Raw genomic sequence first — 23,913 nt, forward strand, 5'->3', positions numbered from 1 at the left:
GTACAGCCTTGGATAAGTCACTTTTGTCCACATTCTTACAGGCAGTTAGCACACAGGTGTGCTGATAAGAGCCCTAACTCGATTTTAAAGTCCACCTATTGAGTTCACTTCTATGCTTCAAAGTGAAACTGTCTTAAAAGCTTCTTCTGAGTTGGAGCAGGAGAGGTTTGTCTGGCTGCTATAGGAGCCATATGAAATTTTCCCTTTGTTTTTAATAGAAAATTAATTGCATTTATAGTCAATACATGTTCAGTGTTTATTTCTGCAGATTTTGCTTTATGTGGAAGTCTCAAATGATGGAAGGGATCTGCTCTTTGATCTGAATTCAGAGCTGTATTTCCAGAAAATCATGATTTTTGTTTGTTGTTGTTGCTACACTCCTTAGGTACACAGACAGATTGCAAAACGTGCTGGATCAGTATCACAAATTAATGGAAACACTGAATGAAGCAGAAATCAAACTTCTTGATGACCATATTAAAAAACTCTGGGAAGTATTCAAATCAGGGCACAGCAGACTCAATTGGAGCTCCTTAGGTAATGGAGATACTATTTTTAAATGGCTGTAGATACTGATTTTCAGTTTAAAAATCTCTTCAGTTCTGCAGTCTATTCTTTATGCTGTGTGACAGCAGTGTATCCCTAAATGGTGCATTCTGTTGCCATGGTCAGAGTCAGAATAGTAGGTTAGAAAAATTCTGATCCAGGAGGGTATTTCTTATGTTTTTAAACACTAAAACACTTCATGTTTAAAACACTAAGAGGAAATGGATAGAGACCCTTAGGTAATAGCTGTAAGGGAGCTAGATGAAGGGTTAGATGAGAGACCATGTAATCTATCTTTCTGTAGAGGATCAGTTCATTCTTAGAGATACAACCACATCAGGTTGTGGCAATTTTGATGCATTGGTGAAATATTTGTTAAAAGAAAGGTTGTGATTTATTTCAAGGAATTGGTGACTTTATTTTCCGATGTACACAAGCCGTCAGGACGTTTGAATCACTTGTCCATCAGATTCATAATATTTCTGAAGACATAAGCAACAGACTTCTATTCATAGAATCAACCAATCTCTTTAAGTTCCCACTTTCAAAAAATGGTGATAAACTTCCTGGTAAGTCTTTCTATTTTCATTTCCAAGCTCTGAGATGTTTTATTTTGCTCTGTCTGCTAATTTGTGTTTTTAGTTGCTACAATGAACCCTGTTAAGTGTTACCAAAACTAATTACAGCAGCATTTCATAGTGTGACAGGGGAAGCACAAGCAGAGCTTCAGTACCCTAAAGCTGATGGTGTCAATGAGAGAAACGTGAAGATAAGTATAAAATAAGATAATTTGACTTATGTCTACCTTGCTTTTGGCCACTTCCCCCCTAGTTTTCCTTTGATTTCATTATCCTTCTTGTACGCAGTAGTGTAGTCTCAGAGCTGCAATGTGCGTGGAGTGCCAGCTCCCTCTGGGCTGTCTGAACCAAACTGGGCTCTTCAAGTGGAAATTGCAGTGAGATGATTGCCCCCCAGGTCTCTCTGTCACTTGAGTTAGCAGGTGATGGTTCAGATTTCTTTCAATGGTTTTTAAGTCTTACAAAGGTTACTTTCACATCTAATGGTTGTTATTAAATAATTGAATGCATTTTAAATCAGAGGTCCAAAATATTAATAAATTAAGCATTGATAAGTGAAGATATTTTTATCAGTATATAAGATCACTTTCCTGTTCACAAATCAAGCCCAGCTCATTATTCCAGCATGCAAGTCTCTTTGGTCTTTTGCAGTTAATAATGCTATTTTTTGTATCTTTTGCAGAAGCAAGAGAATTTTTTGAGTATGTTATGTGTGAAAGAGCAAAAAATGTGGCACACATGGTTAAAAAGTATTCTGCAATTCCACAATTGCTAATAAAAGCGGAAGGACGAGTTACCAACACAAACAGTGGCAAATCTCCAAAATTAACTTCCTATTATGCGTACTGGGAAAACAGGATTTATCAGGCGCTGACACAGTTAATTGTGAAGTAAGTCAGTTGTTTGCTTTAATGGATTTTCAGTCTTTCATCTACAGTTTTTTCTGGATGTGTTGATTAGTATGTATACTGATACTCTGTTTGAACACCTCTGTGGTTTGCAGTTGGAGATAGATTTGTATTTGTATTGTTTTCCCCTGTGAAGAATGTAGAACTGATAACAAGGTACAGGAGAAACCCAAAGCTTTCAGCCATTTCTTCTTATGATCCATGTCTTTATAATCTGGTCCATGCTCAGCTGACTTCACTGTGCTTTGTTAGGTGGGCTCTTGCAATACAGTTGACCGTAGTTTCAAGGTCGTTTTGCACCAGGATATCCTCATTCATTCCTTCCAATAGCTTCATTTAGCTAGTTAAGCTTTTGCATTATATCAGTATTAGTGGGACAATTTCGCTATGATACACATCAGTGTTTCCAGCTGAAATTAGTGGTAACTGACTTCAGACAGTTCTGCTTACATATCTAAGCGCATACCTGGCAATTGCAGTCTCTGTTGAGCATTTCCACTGAGGGCAGCACCTGGTTATTACAGACTTTGACGTGATCTTTCTTTTCTTTTCCCAGGAATTTGCAATCTTTCAATGCAGCTGTTCTTGCAAATGTGCCACTGTTCCAAACAGAAGCTGTTTTATCTGTTCCTGAGATAACGTTGCAACCTAATGCCAGTGAGATTGACAAAATAACCATAAAGTGTATCCGAGACTGTGTTGAGGTCACTAAGGTGATTTTTGATAAAGATTTACTTGTTGCCAGAGTTTGCTTATGATTATAACAAATGAATGAATCTTGCTTTATGTTTGGCAAGCATAAATGTCAAGGGAAGATTCATATCGCTTTATCTTGAGATCAAAACATCCAATACATTGTTCTAATTTACAGACTGTCCTAATTTTGCAAATTGATGACAAAGGAAAAAAAAAATGCCATAAGTGCAATTTTTACTCAGGCAAGATTATTTGTTACTGTGCAGCAGTTTTGCCACTGTAAGGACATGATTTGGTTCTATAAATCAGCATACATCAGAAGGAAATACTTTTCAGATTGCACTGTAATCTGAATCTAGTGTTTCTTTCTGATGTATATATAAGATGGTGGAATAAGGAATGTGAGTAGCCTTCACTATATCACACCTCTTCTCAAAAGCAGCAGAAAACCAAATCAGAAGTGTTGGGAGAAAGGCATCCAGGACACATCTGGGACAGCAGGTTTACAACAGATGAAATATCTGGCTTGCTGGCAAAGATGTAGCAGTGTTTCCCCACATAAGTATGTTCACATTGAACTGCTTTCCAGAAAAGAAGCCAAATATTGTGGCAGCGTTCCTGCCTTGTGCTGATGGAGAAATGATTCCACATGTCATCTGAAACCAGTAAATTTAGATTAAGTGTCTCTCCTATACTCAAATTTGCAGTCCTGCTCCACTGCTGCATCCAGTCTGTTTCATCTAATACCTATTTCTCTGTGTCATGCTATCCTGTTGCTCTGCAGAGATTTTAAAAGCAGACTGAGTAGTGCATGGAAAGGTTTTGTTAGGATTAAATTAACTCTTAAGTTTATGGGAAATGTAATCTCTTTTTTTGATGCCAGAAAAACAATTGATTTGGGAAATCATTTACACCACTTCCTACATAGTCTCTTAAATAATGGTGAATTTCTTCACTGAAAAGGTTGTCAAGCACTGGGACAGCCTGCCCAGGGAAGTGGTTGAGTGATGGGGCACGCAGGGACATGATTTAACAGTGGACTTGGCAGTGTTGGGTTTACTGTTGGATTCAATGATCTTAAAGGTCTTTTCCAACCTAAAGGATTCTGTGACTCTATGGGTGATTGACTAAAATGACTCTTTACAAAGTAACATTTTTCAACCCTGTCTTGAAAACTCCAGCACTTTGTACGATGGATGCATGGTACATGTATTGAATGTCCTCCTCAGCACGTTGAGGAAGATGAAGTTATCACTTTCAGCTTTTACACTGACATCTCCCAGAACCCTCTGATAATTGAACAGGCTGTTCTCATCATTCAGAATGTCCGCAAACTCCTGTCTTCTCTCAACAAGTATTTGAACCAATGGAAGAGGTACCACCTGCTGTGGGAGGTGGACAAAGACGTAGCCATGGAGAAGTTAGCTGCAGAAAAGGCTGCTTGTGTCACCTTTGATGACCAGTTTCAGTACTATCTGAAGATAGCTCAAGAAGTGACTCAACAGCCCATGATTAAAGATGAACAATGCATCAGGCTTCAGCTGGCTCCTTTGGCCTGCACAGTGGAGGAGAATGCTAGAGGCTGGATGATGTCACTTGGAAAGTTGCTTAATGAGTCTGCAAGACAGGAACTCTTCAGTATTCAGGAGGAGATTCAGGTAGGCGTTTTCAGCTTGGTTTTATTATCTTTATCACATGGACTGAAAATGAATCTGCAAGTTACTTACTTGTATTTGACTCATCATTATGATTCTGCCTAATTGCTTTGTCAGTGTTGCTTCTGGAAACTATTTTTACTTTTTACAGAGATTAACAGAGAATCTTCAAAGACCTCCTGATTCCCTGGAAGATTTCAAAATTGTCCTTGGTGCAATTGCCAACATCAGAAGCATGTCCTTCAAAGTGGAAGTGAGATATTTGGACATCTGGGAGAGATACCGAACTCTTGCAATGTACAATATTCCAGTAAGTTCATGTCTCTTAAACCATTTCAGATTTGAGCTAGGGGCACAAATGCCTCTCATGTGAATGAATAATTGTTTTCCTCATAAGACATTTCACAGAATCACAGTATTGTTGAGGTTAGAAGGAATGTCTGGAGAATGTCTGGTCCATTTCCTCTCCAAACAGTATCTCCACTTTAAAATGGACACATTGCATGTATTTAAATCTGATTCAGATCACTTCAATGCTGATTTTGTGTTTTGCGCATTTATGATGTGAGCATCTATTCCTCTGTTTTTGGTGGCAAATTATTTCTTGTGAGGTATGTTACCTGTTTTGTTTTAGGTAGCTAAAGAAGAGCAAGACATGGCCAATGAGATTAAGGAAAAGTGGGATACCCTCTTCTATGAATCATCAGTAGTTGATCACAACCTTGGAGGCATAAAAAAAACGTTCACAAAGGTAACTTTTTGTAATTAATCTTGAGGAAATTTAGAAATGGAAAAGAAAACCATTTAAACACTTTTCTCTTCAGATTACACAGCAACAAGTTGAGGACTTCAGCAAAGAGACAGAAGATTTCTTCCATAAATTTGTGACCAAGGGGCCTGGTTCTGTTGGGGAAGATCTTGATAAAGGTAAATCGATTAAGGAGTGAAAAGTGGTGTCTTAAAGATACTACTAGTCTTCAGACAATTCTTCAAATGTTATCTAAACCAAGGAAATTGTGCTTTCCTGATTAACGTACAAACTGATCAACCAGAAATGTGACATCTTTAGTGCTATAACTTGTACAGGCTATATGCAAATCCTGTCTTACTTATTCCCCATGATCCCTGGGATTGTTTGTCTGAAAGAATTCCTCTCCTTTCCCAGGGTTGGAACTTATGGCCAGTTTTGAAAAAGAACTGGAAAAACTGGAAGATAGATGTCAGGAACTGTGCAGTATCGAGAAACTTTTTGACTTGCCAGTTACAATGTACCCTGAGTTAATGAAAGCACAGAATGATGTGAAAGGTCTAAAGCAGGTCTATGAAATTTATGCATTACAGAAAGTAAGTATTGCACTCTGAATACACAGGTGCGGAGATGGGCAAACATACAGAAAAGGTGGGGAAGAGAAGAAGAGGCTGCATTGTCCTCTATTTTTGATCAACCTTGTCCTAAGCCTTTGCATGAAATTACCTGTGGCCTGTAATTGACTGTCACCATGAAATGATTGTAATGATGTTAGTACAGGACTACTAATAATGTCATAGCGGATCAAACACACACTCTTATCAGATAGGAACAGATCTTCCCCTGCCCCTAATAATTGTTGGGTGCATGAGTCTCCTGATCATTTTAGTGGAACTACATTTGGATACAGGATGTGTACAGGTGACAATAAGTATCTCAGGCTTTAACTCATCTTAGCTATTTCTAATGAGTTTTATTTTTCCAAAATTAAAGTGCCCTGTAAATTGTGCTCTTACGTATGCTTTTCCTCTTCTCTGTATTTCCTTTTGATTGTTTCTTATACAACTGGTTGTGTTTGGCTGTGAATCTGTCTTGGGCAGATTCTTCGTCTATAAATGTTAATACAATTACATGTACATCCTGACCGTGGTCTCTAGATCTTACTGTAGTGGAAAGATTATTTTTTTTGGTCAGAACTAAAAGGAAATACGATTTTTTAACTCCTAACGACCTTGTTCCCAGGCAGCTAAAGACAAATGGTCTCAGACACTCTGGGTAGACCTCAATGTCCAGATTCTTCAGGAAGGAATTGAAGGATTTCTTAAAGCCTTTCGAAAGCTGCCCAGACAAGTACGTGGTATGCCAGTGGCCTTTCACTTGGAAACCAGAATGAAGGCCTTTCGAGACTCTGTTCCTTTGTTGCTTGATTTGAAAAATGAAGCTTTAAGAGAAAGGTTTGCTTTGATTTATTTAAATCATTCTATATATATAGGAAGATTTTTTTTCTTCTGTTAGAACTTTTAATTTCAGTCACTGTGGTCATACCATGTCCTGTAGCTTGAAAATTCACTTCCTGCATAATAAACTTGTGTCATAGCATGCAAAGTGACTACAATGATAAGATTCTTTGTGTATTCAAGATACTGGTTCTTGTTTAAACAGCAGTGTGCTAAACGTGGTTTCATTATTGTATATTAAATTACAGTTTTTTTCATTTTTGCTGTATCACGGTGGTTGGTACAGTTGTTGATGTGTCAATTTAACAGGCATTGGCAAGAACTTATGGAGAAAACAGGAATACATTTTGAAATGACAACAGAAGCATTCACTTTGGAGAATATGTTCGCTATGGAACTTCACAGATACTCACATGTTATCAGTGAAATAGTCGGAACTGCTGTTAAGGAACTTGGCATTGAGAAGGTAATGTGAAAAATGAGAATAAAACTAAAAAGACGTAGATGACAACAGCCTCAAAAATCTTTGAGATTTTTGTATTGACATGGCAGCATATTCAGCTATCTTCAGGGAGATGCTACGATGTAACTGATGGCAACTAAGATCAATAGCTTTGTTAATAAGCTCCCACATGGCACAGACTTGTAGCTATCTTGCCTTTGGCAGCAGTATATTGGATTTCTGTTATCACAATAAGCAAATTTGGCCTGCGAAAAAGGATCTGAAGAAGGATCCATTCCGTTGCCATCATCATGTTTTGAAATAAACCCTTCTTTATAAATCAGAGTTAGAAAATCTCGGTGAAAATTTTGCTGACTCATTTAATTTTTGTGCTAAGATTATAATTCTGTAGGTTTTGGAGACTGAAACATGCATCTTTTTGTGCTCACATGCAGGGTGTGAAGGAAATAACAGAAACATGGGAAAACATGAAATTTACTGTGCAAGAGTACTTCAAAGGCACGGAGAAGCGAGGCTTTATTCTAGGCTCTGTAGAGGAAATTTTAGAGACTCTTGATGACAACAATGTCAATCTTCAGAGTATTTTGGGCAGTCGATTTGTGGCTCCTTTTTTTTCAACTGTTCACCGCTTGGAAAAAACTCTGTCATTGATTGGTGAAGTAATTGAGGTAGGAAAGAAAGCGCTGCACTAAATAATGGATGTGTATTACTTGTAATCAGGGTTTTCTACTGCGTTTTCTTCTCTGATGGCAACATTTGATTCTTAGACCTGGATGGTGGTGCAGAGAAAATGGATGTACCTGGAGAGCATCTTTATTGGTGGCGATATCAGATCACAGCTTCAAGAGGAAGCCAAAATATTTGACAGTGTAGACAGCCTGTTTAAAAAGGCAAGTAACTGACTTGACTTGTGATCAGCATTACTATTTAGTGCATTTTTCTTCCAGTTCCATAGTTTGCTGTAGTCTTCTGTGTCATTTGTAACACTGAGAATGATGTGTTAAAATGAATTGAATATGAGTTTGGGGAACTCAGATATATGCTTATGCTTGCATGACTTGGGATACAGGTTGTTGCTTTTACAGTAGCATCTGCATGCTCTCAGCTTTGAAAGCATACTACCACCATGTTTGCATACAACAGAGCAGTAGTGGGAAAACCTATTTAAAACTCTGTTTCACTTCTGTAAGAACCTACACTGCTTGTGCAGCTTGTGTGCTTTTTCACTAGTTAAATATGATTAAGTATAATCTATTGCTGTTCAGTATTTTCTAAACTTTCTTTTCTCTCTATGAAGATAATGGATGAAACTGCAAAAGACCCAACAATAAAAACATGCTGTGAAGCCCCGGATCGTCTGTCAGACCTCTATCATATAAATGATGTGCTGGAAAAATGTCAGAAAAGCTTGAATGATTATTTGGATTCCAAGCGAAATGCTTTCCCAAGATTTTTCTTTATATCTGACGAGGAGTTGCTTAGTATCCTTGGCAGCAGTAACCCACTTTGTGTCCAGGAACACATGATAAAGGTACAAAGTCTGTCTGCTCACAGTGCCTAGTGGTGCTTTAAAAAGTTTAGCAGACTATACTGTACATGCTGTTAAGGGTGTGCTAATATTTATTGAATACAGAGAGCATCCTGGCAGCATCTTGAATGAGGTTCTGAGTAGCCGAATCAAATGTGATCTATTGACTCTTCTTGCTCTGATAATGCACAGTAGCAGTTATAGAAGAGGAAAGCTGGTAGAGGTGCATTCAAGATGCACCCAAATGATCAGTCATTATAGAACCTTCCTGTACTTCTTGATCTTTATTCTCTGGGAAAAAAAAAAATCAATGGGCCAAGTCACCTTGATGTATCAGCATACATATATCAGCATTTGCATTTGATTACTTAGTAGTAATTTCTCTTTAGAGTCCATGGAAATTTTCTTTCACGATTGAACATGGACTAGACACTCATCTTCAAAGCTTTGCTTCTAAAATGCCAGTGAATTTCCCTGTTCATGCATTTCAGATGTATGATAACATAGCCTCCCTGAGGTTTGAGGATGGTGATAATGATAAGAAAATTGCAGCAGCCATGATTTCTGCTGAGGGGGAGGTGATGGAGTTCCGGAAGGTTGTACCTGCTGAAGGCAGAGTGGAGAATTGGATGACAGCAGTGCTGGAAGAGATGAGACGAACGAACAGACGCCTGACTAAGGAAGCTATTTTTCGATACTGTGAAGACAGAAGCAGGTGAAACAATCAGTGTCAAGAATAACACAAATACCTCATGTTACTATGAGCCTGTAGCGACAGAGAAGAATCAAGACTTGATTTTTCAATGTTTAAACAATTTAGCCTGTATTTCTGTGTGTGGAGGGAGATGGGTACATGCAAATGCAGTATTTTAACTGACCAGAAAGAACTGTGGTATCTGTCATATATGGTCTCCTAAGAAGTCTTAAGTTCTTATTTTTAGTGTTGTGTGCACAGTATGTTTTTCTCATGATGAATTCCACTTGGCCATCTTTATACATGGAATAGGCAACTTTTCTTCTAGAGCATTTCCTAGGCTTTTGAAATACTACAGTAAACCTTGACAGCACTCTGTATATACCTCTAAAGTTTGGCTCATGTTGTAGTCCTTGGAGGGTTTTTTTGATGTCCCAATTGGTTACTTTGAGTAAACAGTAGCTCAGCTCTCTCTCTCCATGTGTTTTCCATAGAGTTGATTGGATGTTGCTCTTCCAAGGCATGATGGTGCTGGCTGCTAATCAGGTGTGGTGGACTTGGGAAGTAGAGGATGTCTTTCGGAAAGTGAAGAAGGGAGAAAAACAGGCAATGAAACTTTATGCTCAAAAGATGCATAAGCAGATTGATGACCTGGTTACTCGCATTACAATGCCTTTGAGCAAAAATGACAGGAAAAAATACAACACTGTTCTCATTATTGATGTTCATGCCAGAGACATTGTCGATACGTTCGTAAGAGACAGGTAAACACTCCCCAACCTACTGAGAAAATACGAAAGGCATAAATTGTTGTCCTGTCCTTTAACCTCATGTGAGCAAGTCTCTCTTGTGTAGCATCCTGCAGGCTCAGGAGTTTGAGTGGGAAAGCCAGCTGCGTTTTTACTGGGACCGGGAGCCAGATGAGCTCAGTGTGCGGCAGTGCACCGGCACGTTTTCCTATGGCTATGAGTATATGGGTTTGAACGGACGTCTTGTGATAACTCCGCTTACAGACCGTATTTATCTCACACTCACACAGGTATATTTCAAGGGAAGAGTTTTTAACCAAAAAACCCTTAAAATGCACTTCTAGGCAATCCCGTAACTGTTTTGTTGCCACTTCCGGTTATCTCCAACCTGAATGCTAATGTGTTTGAAATCAATTGTAATATCCTTCTAACCAGATTTGAGTTCTCATTATTTTGGGTTACTCAAAGATAATGTAGAATGCATTCATAGGTAAAATTTAAGGCTTCTTGTACCTAAGGGTTCATTTGTGATTTTGCGACCAACCTAATATAAATGTAATCTGTCTCCAAAGGCTTTGTCAATGTATCTGGGAGGAGCACCAGCAGGGCCAGCAGGTACAGGGAAAACAGAAACAACCAAGGATCTGGCCAAAGCACTGGGCTTGCTGTGTGTAGTGACAAACTGTGGAGAAGGCATGGATTTCAAAGTAAGAGTTAAAGATCTGTGTTCTCTGATAAGGTGCCAGTTACTGCTTTTTTTCAGTGCCCAGGATAAGGGCATATTCTGAACCTTAGCATAAGTACCTCCCTTACTGATACCATGCTGCTTAATAATGAAATATGGTAAAAATTGTCTATTCTTAATAAACTCCTGAAGGAGTTTCAAGTGCTTTCAAGCAGGCAAACAATGACTAGATGATATGTGTTTAAACTCATCACAGGCAATCTGCAGTTGGCAAATAACTATTGCAAGATATTGTAACAGATTGCTGCATGTATAAATATCCAGAATCATTACCTAGTCATTAGAGTTTTATCATACTTGTTGATGCTGAATGTTTTATATATTCGTTGCTGAGGATTTTTTCTTGTTGTTCTTGTTTAGGCAGTTGGTAAAATTTTGTCTGGTCTCGCCCAGTGTGGAGCATGGGGCTGCTTTGATGAATTCAATCGTATCAATGCTTCTGTGCTTTCAGTCATTTCTTCTCAGATTCAGACCATTCGAAATGCTTTAATGAATCAGTTGAAAATATTTCAGGTAAACATTAACAGAGAAGAGTAACTGTGAAGGCTGATCTTGTTTCTGAGGCCAGGATTCAGGCTTAGACCCCATCATTAGATCAGAGGGCTGCTGCTTCTGTAATTCATCTGTGCTGAACATGTCAAACTCCAGAGTGTGTACTCTTTATTTCAGAGACATTAAATCCTTGCTGATTTCTTAATCCTTTGCTAGGTTCTTCCTTTAGGTAGTGGGACAAAAGTAAGATAAACAGGATAATAGGAAGCAAACGGGGCAATGGTATAGTAGTAATTAGGGAGAGGAGTAACTTAGTTTGATGTTTATTGGAATTCAGAACTCTCAAACAGAAAATTGTATTGAGAAGTGTGAAATGTCTTGATGTTTATATCCAAGATACAAACAGTGGGATGAATGTATCTGAATGACTATCTCAGCCTAAATACATTAACATACTGTTCTAAGTGGGTGCATGAGAATTGCTAGTTTTCTCTTTAAGCAAATAGAACTATTTGTTTTATTCCAAATACACATTGTTCTAACATTATCTTATGCCTTTAGTTTGAAGGACAAGAAATTAGCCTCGATAGTCATGTGGGCATTTTCATTACGATGAATCCTGGTTATGCTGGTCGGACCGAGCTCCCTGAGTCTGTAAAAGCTTTGTTCAGGCCTGTGGTTGTTATTGTACCAGATCTTCAGCAAATCTGTGAAATCATGCTGTTTTCTGAGGGGTTCCTTATGGCAAAGGTAGGACGATTTTATTGCTACCCATACCCAGGTACACACCAGTGTACGCATTGTTTGGCTGTCACTTACACACTTGTGATTATCTGACTTTAATCTCAAACAGGTCCTTGCCAAAAAGATGACAGTGCTATACAAGCTAGCAAGGGAACAGCTTTCTAAACAACATCATTATGATTTTGGACTGCGGGCCCTTAAGTCAGTGTTGGTGATGGCTGGAGAACTGAAAAGAGGATCAGGAGACCTCAGTGAGGTAGATCTGCTGCTTTAGGTACCCTGGGAAAATCATCTTTTTCATTAGGAAGAGGATATACTTACACATCTGCTGTAGTTTATTTGAGTTGGAAAGAGGCACATTGGTGGTGTCATCTTATTTCTCTGTTCTTACTGAGTTTTATCATGCCCTCTGCCAGCAAGATGCCATCAGAACTCAAAGTAGGGAAATCTATAGAAGAAGAAGTATTTTATTTCCTGTTAAGTCCAGGATGCAAATAGCCATATGAGTATTTCTGGATGAATAGCAAAAGCTGGTTTTTGAACAGTGAGTGCTCCAGTTGTTAACTATGAAGCTCAAGTAGTACAGTAAACTTATAAATGAAAGGTTTTCACTACTCCATTGCTTTTTATGGCTTTCTGTACACCTACTTGCTATTTCTATATGTATGGTTGTGACACCCAGATGCCTAGGGAAATTCTTACTCAAATTTCTTCTTCAAAACTCGGAGACAGATGAAGGAAACTCCCCTGTAAAATTATGTACAGATGCACATTGCAGGTTGGCAGGAAATTGGGGTCTAAATGATGCTCTCAAGAGGACCACAGAATTTGGGTATGTTCATACCCAATAACATTTGATGTTATTTTAACATCAAATCAGGGAAGCTGTGGTCTGAGTCACTCCAGCCATTTGGCATTTAGTTAATTAGGTAGAAAAAGGCAGTGTATTACTCTTTGCTATTGGTCTGCTTAATCCTCATGAAATAACCAGTGTTTCCACTAGTAACTGATGCCAAGAAAACATTCTCAAAGCTGTACTGAAGTAATCAGGCAATGGTTGTAAGAGGTGTTTGATGTTACTACATATTAGGTAATTGGTTAGCTATTTGGTAAAGATTGATTTTGCTATGTTTTGTCTAGGAAGTTGTACTGATGAGAGCTCTACGAGATATGAATCTTCCTAAATTTGTGTTTGAAGATGTACCTCTCTTCCTTGGCCTAATCTCTGACCTGTTTCCTGGCCTGGATTGCCCTCGAGTCCGCTACCCTAACTTTAATGATGCTGTAGAACAAGTGCTGGAAGAAGGGGGTTATATTGTTTTACCAGTCCAGGTACAAGAAATATTAATTGCTTGAGTTTTTGTTGTAAGCATTAAACTGCATATGCACTGCAGGAATGGCTTCAGGAAAGCTTGTCTGGTATAGACCTGCTGATCTTGTCCATAGAAGAATTATGAACAGCAGTCTATTGAATCCATATTTATTTTTCAGGTGGATAAAGTAGTTCAGATGTATGAGACAATGTTAACTCGTCACACTACAATGGTAGTTGGACCTACTGGAGGTGGCAAGTCAGTTGTCATTAATGCTTTGTGCCACGCCCAAAACAAGTGAGTATAGAACTTGATGCATGGAAATCAGGTTGTAAGATGGTATAGACTGCATTATTCAGCACTGTGTTGTTACGATAGGATCAGTAGCTGACTGTAATATTTACTTGGGTTAAGAATGCAACATGGTATTGTGTCATTTTAATATTGCTTTTCTTGCTGTATCTTTAGGCTGGGATTATTGACAAAGCTTTACACACTGAACCCTAAAGCTATGAGTGTGATTGAGCTTTATGGGATCCTTGACCCTACCACCCGAGACTGGAGAGATGGAGTCCTGTCAAACATATTTCGGGAGATCAACAGGCCTACTGACAAGAAAGAGCGAAGGTGAACAGCTAGAAACCAGCATGATGGGTTTTAAATACTGGATTTTAAAGCTTTTATTTTATTTTTTAAATATTTGATACCAGTATTTAAGAACCAAATGCTAAATAAATAGAAAGTATCCAGGGGTCTTTCTGCCTTCTGTGAGTTCCTCAGTGAGATGGCTTATAAAAAACGAATGGGAGGCTTCAAAGCAGCTGGACTGACATTGTCACCATTGATGGCACATCTGAATTCTGAAACATGTTAGTAAAGGCAGAGATTAGTGCCTCTTGGCTCCTGTATCCACAGGTACATTCTGTTTGATGGAGATGTGGATGCTCTCTGGGTTGAAAACATGAATTCTGTCATGGATGACAACAAGTTATTGACCCTGGCAAATGGGGAGCGGATTAGACTTCAGTCACACTGTGCTTTGTTGTTTGAGGTAAGTAATGACTGTACTGCTTAACACATGGGAAGGGTTCGAAACAGATGGGTCTACAAAGCCTGACAAGCTGGTACTGTAGCTGTCTTTTGTTTAAGTGTATGATTATTTTGTATGATTATTTTCTAGGTTGGTGACTTGCAATATGCATCTCCTGCCACGGTATCCCGCTGTGGAATGGTCTTTGTAGATCCGAAAAATCTAAGATACATGCCCTACTGGCAGAAGTGGGTCCAAAAAAGAGAAAATGAGGTGGGAATTTCTGCACATGTTCAGAAAGAATTAAATACTGAACTGTAGACAGCTGCAAAAGAAAACCTTTGTAAAGGCAGTCTGATTTTCTGACAACTAATGTAATCACTAGGAATGCAGCAGAGGGCTGAAGAAAGTTCCCAGCTTTTCTAACTTCTGATTGTTTCTGAGAATCAAGAAAACAGTTTACCTGATCGCCAAAGAGCTAACAGTGAGATTGCTTAGGTCCTTGTTTCTTATATTTGGTTTAAAAACTCAAGTCCAAAGGGAATAGAAGACAGCTTAGTTGCTAGCACCTGATGAATGCAGATCCTCACCTGCTGAAAACCCAATCCATACAGCAGTGTCACATTTCTTCATGTGACCATACCCTGTCTTTGATAGAAGTGATCCCTTCTAGAAAAATCACACTTGATCAGCCAGGTATTGATGGGAAGCTCTTCTGTCAAAAATCTGCTTTCGAGGTTTCTGTGTGCTGAATTATTGTCCTTTTTGTTCCTCAGCAAGAGAGAACTTATTTGAATCGACTCTTTGAAAAATACGTGCCCTGCCTTATTGATATGATTATAGAGGGAATTGTGAATGGCAGACCGGGAGCAAAGCTGAAGACCATTGTTCCTCAAACAGATTTAAATATGGTAAGGAAGAGAGAATAAAGGTTGAAAAAGTTTATCTAAAAAGAGAAATGGAAAGATGGAGAGAGTAAAAATCTCCCAAAGAAAGTACAGGAGTGTCTCTGGTGAAATGTCATTTGCTAGTGATAAGTAATAATAACCAAGAGACAAAAGAAGCAGTCAGTTCCTACCAGTGCTTTTCTACTGACATTAATTTGCATATTAAGAGATCCACCTGCAGGGAGAAATGATCAGCAAACACTCAAACAGCTGAAAACATATCAAGAGTTTTCATGCATCTAAGTGACAATTCTATTTACAGTTTTGTCTTGTTTTATGACAGGTGGTGCAGCTGACTATGATGCTGGAAGCCCTCATTGTGGTACAGCATGATGATCCTGATGTTCTGGAATGTTTTTTCTTGGAAGCTTTGTACTCCTCCTTAGGTGCTTCTCTTCTTGAAGCTGGGAGAATTAAATTCGATGAAAACGTTAAACGTATTTCCTGCTTGTCTACTGTTAATGATGACAACACCCTGGCCAAGCCAGGGGAGCTGCCAGGTAGGATCTTGTCATAATTTATTCTGAATCCCAGTGATTGCTTACATTAGAAAAGGATTAGTTTCCATGAAGGCAGAACATTGTTCTTCCTTCCAGCTAAGTTATCCTGGCTGCAAAATATGCTTTCTGAAGGACTATCAGTGAAAACTACATAGAGATACTGACGCTAGATGAATCTCAGCTACTTGTCTGTCCTCACAGAACAGTAATTTTCTATGCCAAGCTGAAAAGATAAACACTGGAAGGAAAAATAAAATGTGAAAGGAAAGCCAGTGGAAGGTGCTTAAAAAGCAGTAGCATGATCCAAGTGCTGGACTAGGAGAATTTTGGTTGATGTTTTACTGAGTTAAATGACAAGTAAACGGAACACAGTGTTACCCACCTTGGTCCAGAATCTTACCCTGCACTTTTATCTCAATCACATTATTTTCTTATGAAATATTTCGGTGTCCTAGAAAACTTCCCAGTTGCTTAATGGTTTGCAGGTCAGCTGCCAACTTTGTATGACTTTCATTTTGATGCATCTAAAAAGCAATGGGTACCATGGATGAATCTTGTTCCTGAATATATTCATAAACCTGAAGTGAGATTTCGTGACATTCTGGGTGAGTGTAAGATAAAATACAGTGATGATATGCCTTTAATTTATTATGTGCTCCCACTGAGTGCGTGGCACTTAATATGAGACATCCTCGTCTGCTCAGGTTCAGTTTCTTGTGATGGCACGAATCAATTTCTTTAATGTTCTTGCAATAGTGGTTCAGCAGGAATAGAGTTGGTATTTGCAGCACTGTATAATAAAGAAATGAGGAAAGAATAAAAAGCTTGTTTCAGTTAATAAGGCTTATTAGGAGCTATCAATGCCTTTTACAAGCATGAATAGCACCAGATTCACAGTCTGATCCAGCAGAAAATCTTGGAAAAATGTCAGCTCCATGGTTCAAGTAGATAAAAATTACATTCATAAGGCTATTATTGGTTGTTACTTCAAGCACTGTATAATGGTGAAAGTTGCTTCTCACAGTTAAAGACAAATTGAGGCATGTTACTTTATAGTAATACTTCAGTAAGATCAAGTTAACTTCACTGACACAAATAATTACGTGATTTCTGAAGTTGCTCCAAATGGCAGGCCATTCACATAGAAAGAAATTAATCTCAGTTGAGTTCTGGGAACATGCTTATGATCCAAATAAATCCTGATTATATCCTTGAAATAGGTATTAAATGGAGCTTAACCAGTCCATAACCCTCCTTTATGGAAGGTAACTTCTTTTTTAATATATCTATAGGAGAAAAGATCCCAATGATAAAAGATGAAAAGATGGATGAGTGATTAAATATTTCTTTCCACAGTTAGTGAGTTGATATTTCAGATCATGTCTTTGTACAACTGCATGTTAATAACTTGAGAGGCTGATCCAGCACTATTCTATAAATATAAATCCCCCAGCTGTACTGCATTTTAATTTAACCTGCTGCCCTATTCATGATTTTTTCAGTGCCTACAGTGGATACAACACGAACTACTTGGTTACTAGAACAGATGCTTAAAATAAAATGCCCAGTTGTTCTTGTAGGTGAATCGGGTACATCTAAAACAGCAACTACACAAAACTTCCTAAGCAATCTGGACAAAGACCTTTATGTATGTATGAGGCAGTTTGCTTTGTTTGTAAAGCTTTCTTTTCATTCTTTGTGTGTTACATCTGCGTTGGAAGGCCTGAGCCTGTGGGTAGCAATATTGACTTTGGTAACATGACTGCAAGCTCCAGACCCAAAGTGCATGATTCATTTGAGAATTCTCCAGGAACAAAGATGTTTTATTCTGTTCTAACACATACAGATTAAATTTTAGAACGGAAATGTATATTATTGAAGTGCTAAGATTGGAATTACTTTTCCTTGTCATCCGTAATTCAAGTGAATAAATGGACAAGAGAAGTGTTTCCTGTATGTGTAATATAAAGAATATTTTTGAATGCACTAGCTAAAAAAAAATAACCAGGTAAAAATCCATTCTTATCCATTTCTCCCCCTTTGCAGCTGCTGCTAACAATTAACTTCTCTTCTCGTACGTCATCATTGGACATTCAGAGAAACCTGGAGACAAATGTAGAGAAACGAACTAAAGACATTTATGGCCCTCCAATGGGAAAACGTCTCATTGTTTTCATGGATGATATGAATATGCCAAGGGTAAGCTGCCGGTAGTTTGCAAGGAAGTGTAGAGACACTTGGGGTGGTATTGACATGGTTACCATGAGATTCATGGTATGTGCATACCTGGATTTCAGCTTAGGACCTTCAGAACAGTTGGATTTGTGTGCAGTAGGGGGTGTTTCTGTCTGTAACAATATTTATCCTGTATGAAAGACAGATGCTGTTGGGTCATTTCTTTATGCCATTAAAATCATGTTTCTGTGGCCTAATATTGGCTGCAAGTTATGTATTGTAGAAACTAGACTTTTCTCTTTATAAATGCGGTGAAAGAGTAGATGCACATTTAGTTTACCTTGGCGAAGAGGTGCTTTGCCTGTAGGAGACATTGGAATGGATGTTCACAATCAGTGCTAGAGCTTGTCAAAGTATGTTCTCCTGAGTATGGAGCACAATATTTCTACATTTATAGCAGTAATTGGCATGCTGATGTACTGTGCTCTAAATATCTTGACTCTTTTGTATCACAAAGGTTGATGAGTATGGCACACAGCAACCCATTGCCCTGTTGAAGCTGCTGCTAGAAAAAGGTTACATGTATGACCGTGGTAAGGAGATGAACTGTAAATTTCTTCGAGACCTGGGTTTTATTGCTGCCATGGGGAAAGCTGGAGGAGGTCGGAATGAAGTTGACCCTCGATTCATCTCACTCTTCAGTGTTTTTAACATAACTTTTCCTTCTGAGCAATCGCTGAATCTGATCTATGCCTCCATCCTGAAAGGCCACACTGCGGTAATTTCACTGTTTTTAAAGGACTGCTCAACAGGTTTTCTGGTTTTAAATAGACAGGTATTTCTGTGGTATCACAAGACCTGAAATCTTCTGTTATCAGACTTTCTTATATTTAGAACTTCATGCAAACTTTCCCCTTCCTCTTCTCTTGCTCAATGGGTTTACACTGGTTTGATGAATTCTTGAGTAATATCTAAACATTTAAGTCAGTAGATAATTTATAAACCTGGTGATTTTCATAGGTTGAAACCTGTGAACGATTTCTATGGCTCTTTTAACCAAATATGCAAAGGTCAGCAAACTCTGCCCTGAATGTCAGGGAAAAATGTAGTGTAATGCAGCACCCTGCATTACTAGCAAGTAATTTGCAACAGTTAAATCAGAGCAGTTTATCTTTTACTCTAGAAGTACTGTGGAAAATCCAGTCATTGATGTTCTTTTCAGCACTGTGCAAGCTTGGGAATGAAGATGGAGGCTGCCCAAAACATTGAACTGCACAATGTTCATAGTACACAGGAATATAAATCTCTGAATATGTTTGCCCTCAGTTATTTGCAATACACCAAGCAGGTTTAAAAGCTGGAAAGCAGAATATGTTTCATAGCACTGAGTTCTCTCTGGGCATTCTCATGGAAACACCTCTTTTTTCTCATGTTTGCAGGTATTTAATGAGTCTATATCGAGCATCTCTGACAAGATCACTGCATGTACTTTGGAGCTTTATAAAATGATTATTTGTGACCTACCCCCTACTCCTTCCAAATTCCATTACATTTTTAACCTGCGGGATCTCTCCAGGATCTATAATGGACTCGTTCTTACAACTCCAGAGAGGTAAGAAGAGAAAAGTTGTCTTCAGTGGTCCTAAACCTATTTACATTGGGTGACTAAGAGCTAAGGTGAGGTAATTTGGTACATGAAATCAGTCACATTTAGTCACTTTTCGTTACACCTTTGCCACAATAAGAAAATGTTCAGGAACATCCTAAATCGTGATCTTGCTCTTAGGTAAACAGTGATGAATTAGTCTTTCTCAAATAAGATATTCAAAGGTAAAAATGCAAGCAAATCAGTTATTATGAAAAGGACAACCCCCAGGAAGAGAGTAATAAAATCAGTCCAGAGTTTGGTCAGTATGATTAACCATATGGCCTTAGGAATCATGTCAGCTCATTTGGTGCAGTCTGATATTTCGATGTTAATTCAGGTTTCAAACAGTGACCCAGATGGTGAGAGTCTGGAGAAATGAGTGCCTCAGGGTTTTCCATGACAGGCTGATTAATGAAGCAGACAAAGAATTGGTGAGTAATTTCATTTAGTTTTTAGTAGTCACTGGCTATTACTATGGCAACTGATTTGCAACAGCAACATTACCAACTGTTGGACTCGGGTCTGCAGTCAGACTGCGGACTAGGCCAACCACTGTGTTGCTCCATTAATCTAAAACATGGCTCATGGAGTTCTCTTTTCTAAAATAAAGTGACTGTGGCAGACTAAGCAAGTAGATCTGCTGAAGGAATGGAAAATGTCACTCAGTTTGCCTGTCCAGGAAAAGTGGTTAGCAGTGACACAAGTGAGAGGGAGCAGTGCAGGGGAAAACTCAGGAAATCACTTCAAGTCAGTATTTTACTTTAGGAAGGTTATATCGGAATGTGACTATACAATCAAGTAGGAATAAGAGGGAGAAGAGCTGAGTCCTTAAACAATGGATTCAGTTTTGGCTGTTGGGCAAATTGGAAAATGCTCTGAATTGTATCTTAAAATGCAAGAGAGAATGATGCCAGGCTTATACCTTGAGAATTAGTGAAGGAATTGGGGTAAAGTTTACCTATATGTAAGCAAGTTTCTTCACAAGTTGCTTAGATGAAAAGAGGTAGATTAAGATGGCTTCAGGTTTTTCTGCTTAACACTTTCTTCTTTAACAAACAAAGATACATTTCCAGCTCAATTCTCACAGCTCAGAATATATTGCAACTTTTCTGTATTTGTACATTCATTCAATCTTACAAGATTTGTGACAAATCTTGGTGGTGAAACATCCTTGAATGCTGAGAAGGTTTATTAATAAAATTTTTACACCAATATATGAGAAGTTGATTTTTTTTAACAAGCTTCTCTTTTTCTGTCTGAAACTTCAGCAGACTATTGGCTTGAATGGCTCTTGAACTGCCTGTTAGATAATTTTAGAAATCATACGTAGAACACAATAGGAGGCTGTGGTCTTTGGATCTTCTAGTGACAAGTATCCCCTTGAAATCAGTCAGTATTTGGGCAAGAATCTGCATTATCACCTTCAAGTGGATTCAGAATTATCTGCTTTATCATGTTGCCTGACTCATTTCATATCCTTGAAGGTACAAGGTCATATAAAAAACCTGATTGAAGAGCATTTCAAAGATTCCTTGGAGCAGGCCATGAGGGATCCTATTCTTTTTGGAGATTTCAGAATGGCCCTGAATGAAGAAGAACCTCGTATTTATGAAGATATCCAAGACTATGATGCAGCAAAAGCTCTCTTTCAGGTAGTGTGCAGCAGCTTGGCACTGTGCCTGATTCTGTCTCTGTGCCTGAGGAATGGGCAGGAGCCTGCCTTAAGCTGTGGGAAACCTGTTCACTTTCTGCGTGCACATAGTATTTTATGTGTGCTGTTACCCATTAGGGGTCTGCAGTAATGAAAACTGAAAATCAGCTGCAGAGTCAGCAGTGTTTTCCAATAGTTTATTTTCCCTGAGTAAGGGGAAAGGAATAATTCTGCTAAATGGGTTGTTGTTTTATTAATGTTACTGGTTCATTGGTCTCCTAGTAACATTCTGTCCACCTTTCTCTGCAGGAGATTTTGGAGGAATATAATGAAGTTAATGTTCAAATGAATCTGGTTCTTTTTGATGATGCTTTGGAGCATTTAATCCATGTACATCGCATCATACGGATGGATCAGGGGCATGCCCTGCTCATAGGAGTGGGAGGCTCAGGAAAGCAGTCTCTGACGAGACTAGCTGCCCATACAGCTGGATGTGAGGTTAGTGACCCTGCATCTCTGCAGTGAAAGAAGACAAGGAAAGCAATACTGTGATCAAGATTAAATTGGCTGGGAGGAGGGAAGTCAAACAAGATAAGACCAGGCTGGCATCTCTTCCCTTTGGAGAAAAAAACAGGGTGAGAGATTGCCAGGAGGTCTAAACTGATGAGTGTGGGTGATCTGGGCAGGAAGCTGTCAGTGCCTGAGTCTGGGTATTGGCACTGGGGCAGAAAACAAGGATGGCTTTGACACCAAATAACTAATAGTCCCTAACTACTGTTTTTGCTACTTACTTGTATTACAGCAGCACTCCAGTGCTGCTTGAGGAACTTTGTCGTTATTTATGCTGTAATGTTTTAGATAGGAAATGTTCCTCTCTCAGAGGTACTTTCAGTATCTTACAGAGGCTTGGAAGGGAAGAACAAAAAAGGAGGCTGAACACAAAGCAATTTTGAAAATGCAATCCTGCAGGGATGTACAAATGTCATTTTTAATGTACTGCATAATTTTCCTGATACTTTTACATTTACTGGTGGTAGGGGCAAAACCCAAACCCCTGAGCCAGTCTAATTGAAATTCAATTAGCATCATGTCTTGGGTCCATCTGATTCTTCTCAGTAGATATTGCATTCGTAGGTATTTGAGATCACCTTGAGTCGAGGATACGGAGAAAGTAATTTCCGAGAAGATTTGAAGAGTTTGTACCAGAAGCTGGGTATTGAGAACAAGTCAATGGTCTTCTTGTTCACAGATGGCCATGTAGCAGAAGAGAGCTTCCTGGAGCTCATCAACAACATGTTAACTTCAGGTGACTCAAGCAGCCTCAATTACTGTCCATCAGTATCTACTTGTGACTCATAATCTCAAATGTACTCTTGATCCAGCTATTACGGTTTCACCCTGTGTCCTCTGCTGCTTTAGTTTCACTTTTCAGTACTACCTGAAATGATCTTAGCCTTAATAATGGCTTTTGGGCATCTTCTTACAGTCATTAATATGTGTCTGGGAAGGCGATAGGGTTAATTCATGCTGATCATGATGTTGCAGGAGTCAAATTTCTTCTAAGGCTTAGATATAGCTTCAGCTGCACCCTTTTGTCCTATTGGCTTTTGAATAGCTTTCACCTGAACTCTAGCAACTGCTTATATATATATATATGTCCTAAAACGTAGTTTGGTAGCTTTTATTGTATGCAGCAGCTGAAATGAGCAGCAGCTGGCAGTGTGTAACCACCCTCTCTCTAGAAGTTCCTACACAGTCTGATTTGAAAACAGCTGTGTTAAATCTCATCCCTTTCCTTGGACTAGTTTTTCCTGTTCCTGGTTTGCTTATGTCTATCATGAAGTAACTTACACAATATTTGCCACATGATTGAGAGAAAGAAAATGTGAACTGATGGTTTGGGGAGTTAAAAGCACTCTACTTTCTTGTGACACTTGGTGTATGTTGCTGAAGCCCAAACATAAATGAATGAATTATTCCTCTAAATTGCCTTGCATAATCCTAAATACTGTCTCGCTATTTTCCATGGGAGCTTAAGGGAGGGGGAGAATTATAGAGCAATTAGTAGGTTCATTCAAACTCCCAGAATCATTTTTGCAGAGCTAGGTTTAAAATTTGTGACTCTGGTTTCTCATCTGCCCTATCCCCAGACGTATGGTTTTCTCTTACTGGCTGTTCTCACAAGCATTCTCATGTCCTTATGTTACAGGAATGGTGCCAGCCCTTTTTCCAGATGATGAAAAAGACAGCATACTAAATCAGATGGGAGATGAAGCTGCTAAAGCTGGCTTGAGCCCAGCTAAAGAGAGTGTCTGGCAATATTTCCTAAACAAATGTGCAAACAACCTTCACATTGTCTTGGGAATGTCCCCAGTTGGGGAAAGTCTGAGAACATGGTGCAGGAATTTCCCAGGTATGAATTGTACACACTGCTTAGTCCCTTCCCTGTGAAATTCAGGTTTGCAGGCAAGAGCAAATCTTCAATGGACACTCAGGGATGTCTGGCAGTGAAAGCTAAGCAGAGCATGTTCCATGCATAAGGATTAGCAGTGCCTATTTTTTTTTCCACGTATCAGTAAGCATTATTGATTAGCATTTACCAGATCAGTTCATTTTCCAGCTGAACAGCTAGAAATCAATTGGTCA

The 23,913-nt window shown here is 38.8% G+C and overlaps 1 protein-coding gene across 1 annotated transcript in view; it reads left to right on the plus strand.

Annotated features, from left to right (window-relative positions):
• DNAH10 (dynein axonemal heavy chain 10) overlaps window positions 1–23,913 on the plus strand; it is a gene marked incomplete at both ends in the record, with an annotated part of 54,070 nt that overhangs the window by 11,456 nt on the left and 18,701 nt on the right. The window contains 38 exons of the mRNA XM_080628813.1: window positions 386–537; window positions 951–1,115; window positions 1,807–2,014; window positions 2,589–2,745; window positions 3,910–4,386; window positions 4,535–4,693; window positions 5,018–5,134; window positions 5,208–5,310; window positions 5,549–5,727; window positions 6,374–6,585; window positions 6,898–7,054; window positions 7,486–7,719; window positions 7,819–7,941; window positions 8,349–8,582; window positions 9,071–9,294; window positions 9,768–10,037; window positions 10,129–10,312; window positions 10,595–10,729; window positions 11,128–11,280; window positions 11,821–12,009; window positions 12,113–12,259; window positions 13,144–13,335; window positions 13,495–13,613; window positions 13,785–13,943; window positions 14,232–14,367; window positions 14,497–14,619; window positions 15,123–15,257; window positions 15,577–15,793; window positions 16,279–16,398; window positions 17,296–17,441; window positions 17,840–17,992; window positions 18,486–18,746; window positions 19,408–19,580; window positions 19,954–20,047; window positions 21,101–21,268; window positions 21,577–21,765; window positions 22,402–22,573; window positions 23,477–23,680. Coding sequence (XP_080484939.1) covers window positions 386–537; window positions 951–1,115; window positions 1,807–2,014; window positions 2,589–2,745; window positions 3,910–4,386; window positions 4,535–4,693; window positions 5,018–5,134; window positions 5,208–5,310; window positions 5,549–5,727; window positions 6,374–6,585; window positions 6,898–7,054; window positions 7,486–7,719; window positions 7,819–7,941; window positions 8,349–8,582; window positions 9,071–9,294; window positions 9,768–10,037; window positions 10,129–10,312; window positions 10,595–10,729; window positions 11,128–11,280; window positions 11,821–12,009; window positions 12,113–12,259; window positions 13,144–13,335; window positions 13,495–13,613; window positions 13,785–13,943; window positions 14,232–14,367; window positions 14,497–14,619; window positions 15,123–15,257; window positions 15,577–15,793; window positions 16,279–16,398; window positions 17,296–17,441; window positions 17,840–17,992; window positions 18,486–18,746; window positions 19,408–19,580; window positions 19,954–20,047; window positions 21,101–21,268; window positions 21,577–21,765; window positions 22,402–22,573; window positions 23,477–23,680 — 6,740 coding nt within the window. The remainder of the gene's footprint in view (window positions 1–385; window positions 538–950; window positions 1,116–1,806; window positions 2,015–2,588; window positions 2,746–3,909; window positions 4,387–4,534; window positions 4,694–5,017; window positions 5,135–5,207; window positions 5,311–5,548; window positions 5,728–6,373; window positions 6,586–6,897; window positions 7,055–7,485; window positions 7,720–7,818; window positions 7,942–8,348; window positions 8,583–9,070; window positions 9,295–9,767; window positions 10,038–10,128; window positions 10,313–10,594; window positions 10,730–11,127; window positions 11,281–11,820; window positions 12,010–12,112; window positions 12,260–13,143; window positions 13,336–13,494; window positions 13,614–13,784; window positions 13,944–14,231; window positions 14,368–14,496; window positions 14,620–15,122; window positions 15,258–15,576; window positions 15,794–16,278; window positions 16,399–17,295; window positions 17,442–17,839; window positions 17,993–18,485; window positions 18,747–19,407; window positions 19,581–19,953; window positions 20,048–21,100; window positions 21,269–21,576; window positions 21,766–22,401; window positions 22,574–23,476; window positions 23,681–23,913) is intronic.

Source organism: Psittacula echo (genome assembly GCF_963264785.1).
Source record: "Psittacula echo genome assembly, chromosome: 13".
NCBI lineage: Eukaryota > Metazoa > Chordata > Aves > Psittaciformes > Psittacidae > Psittacula > Psittacula echo.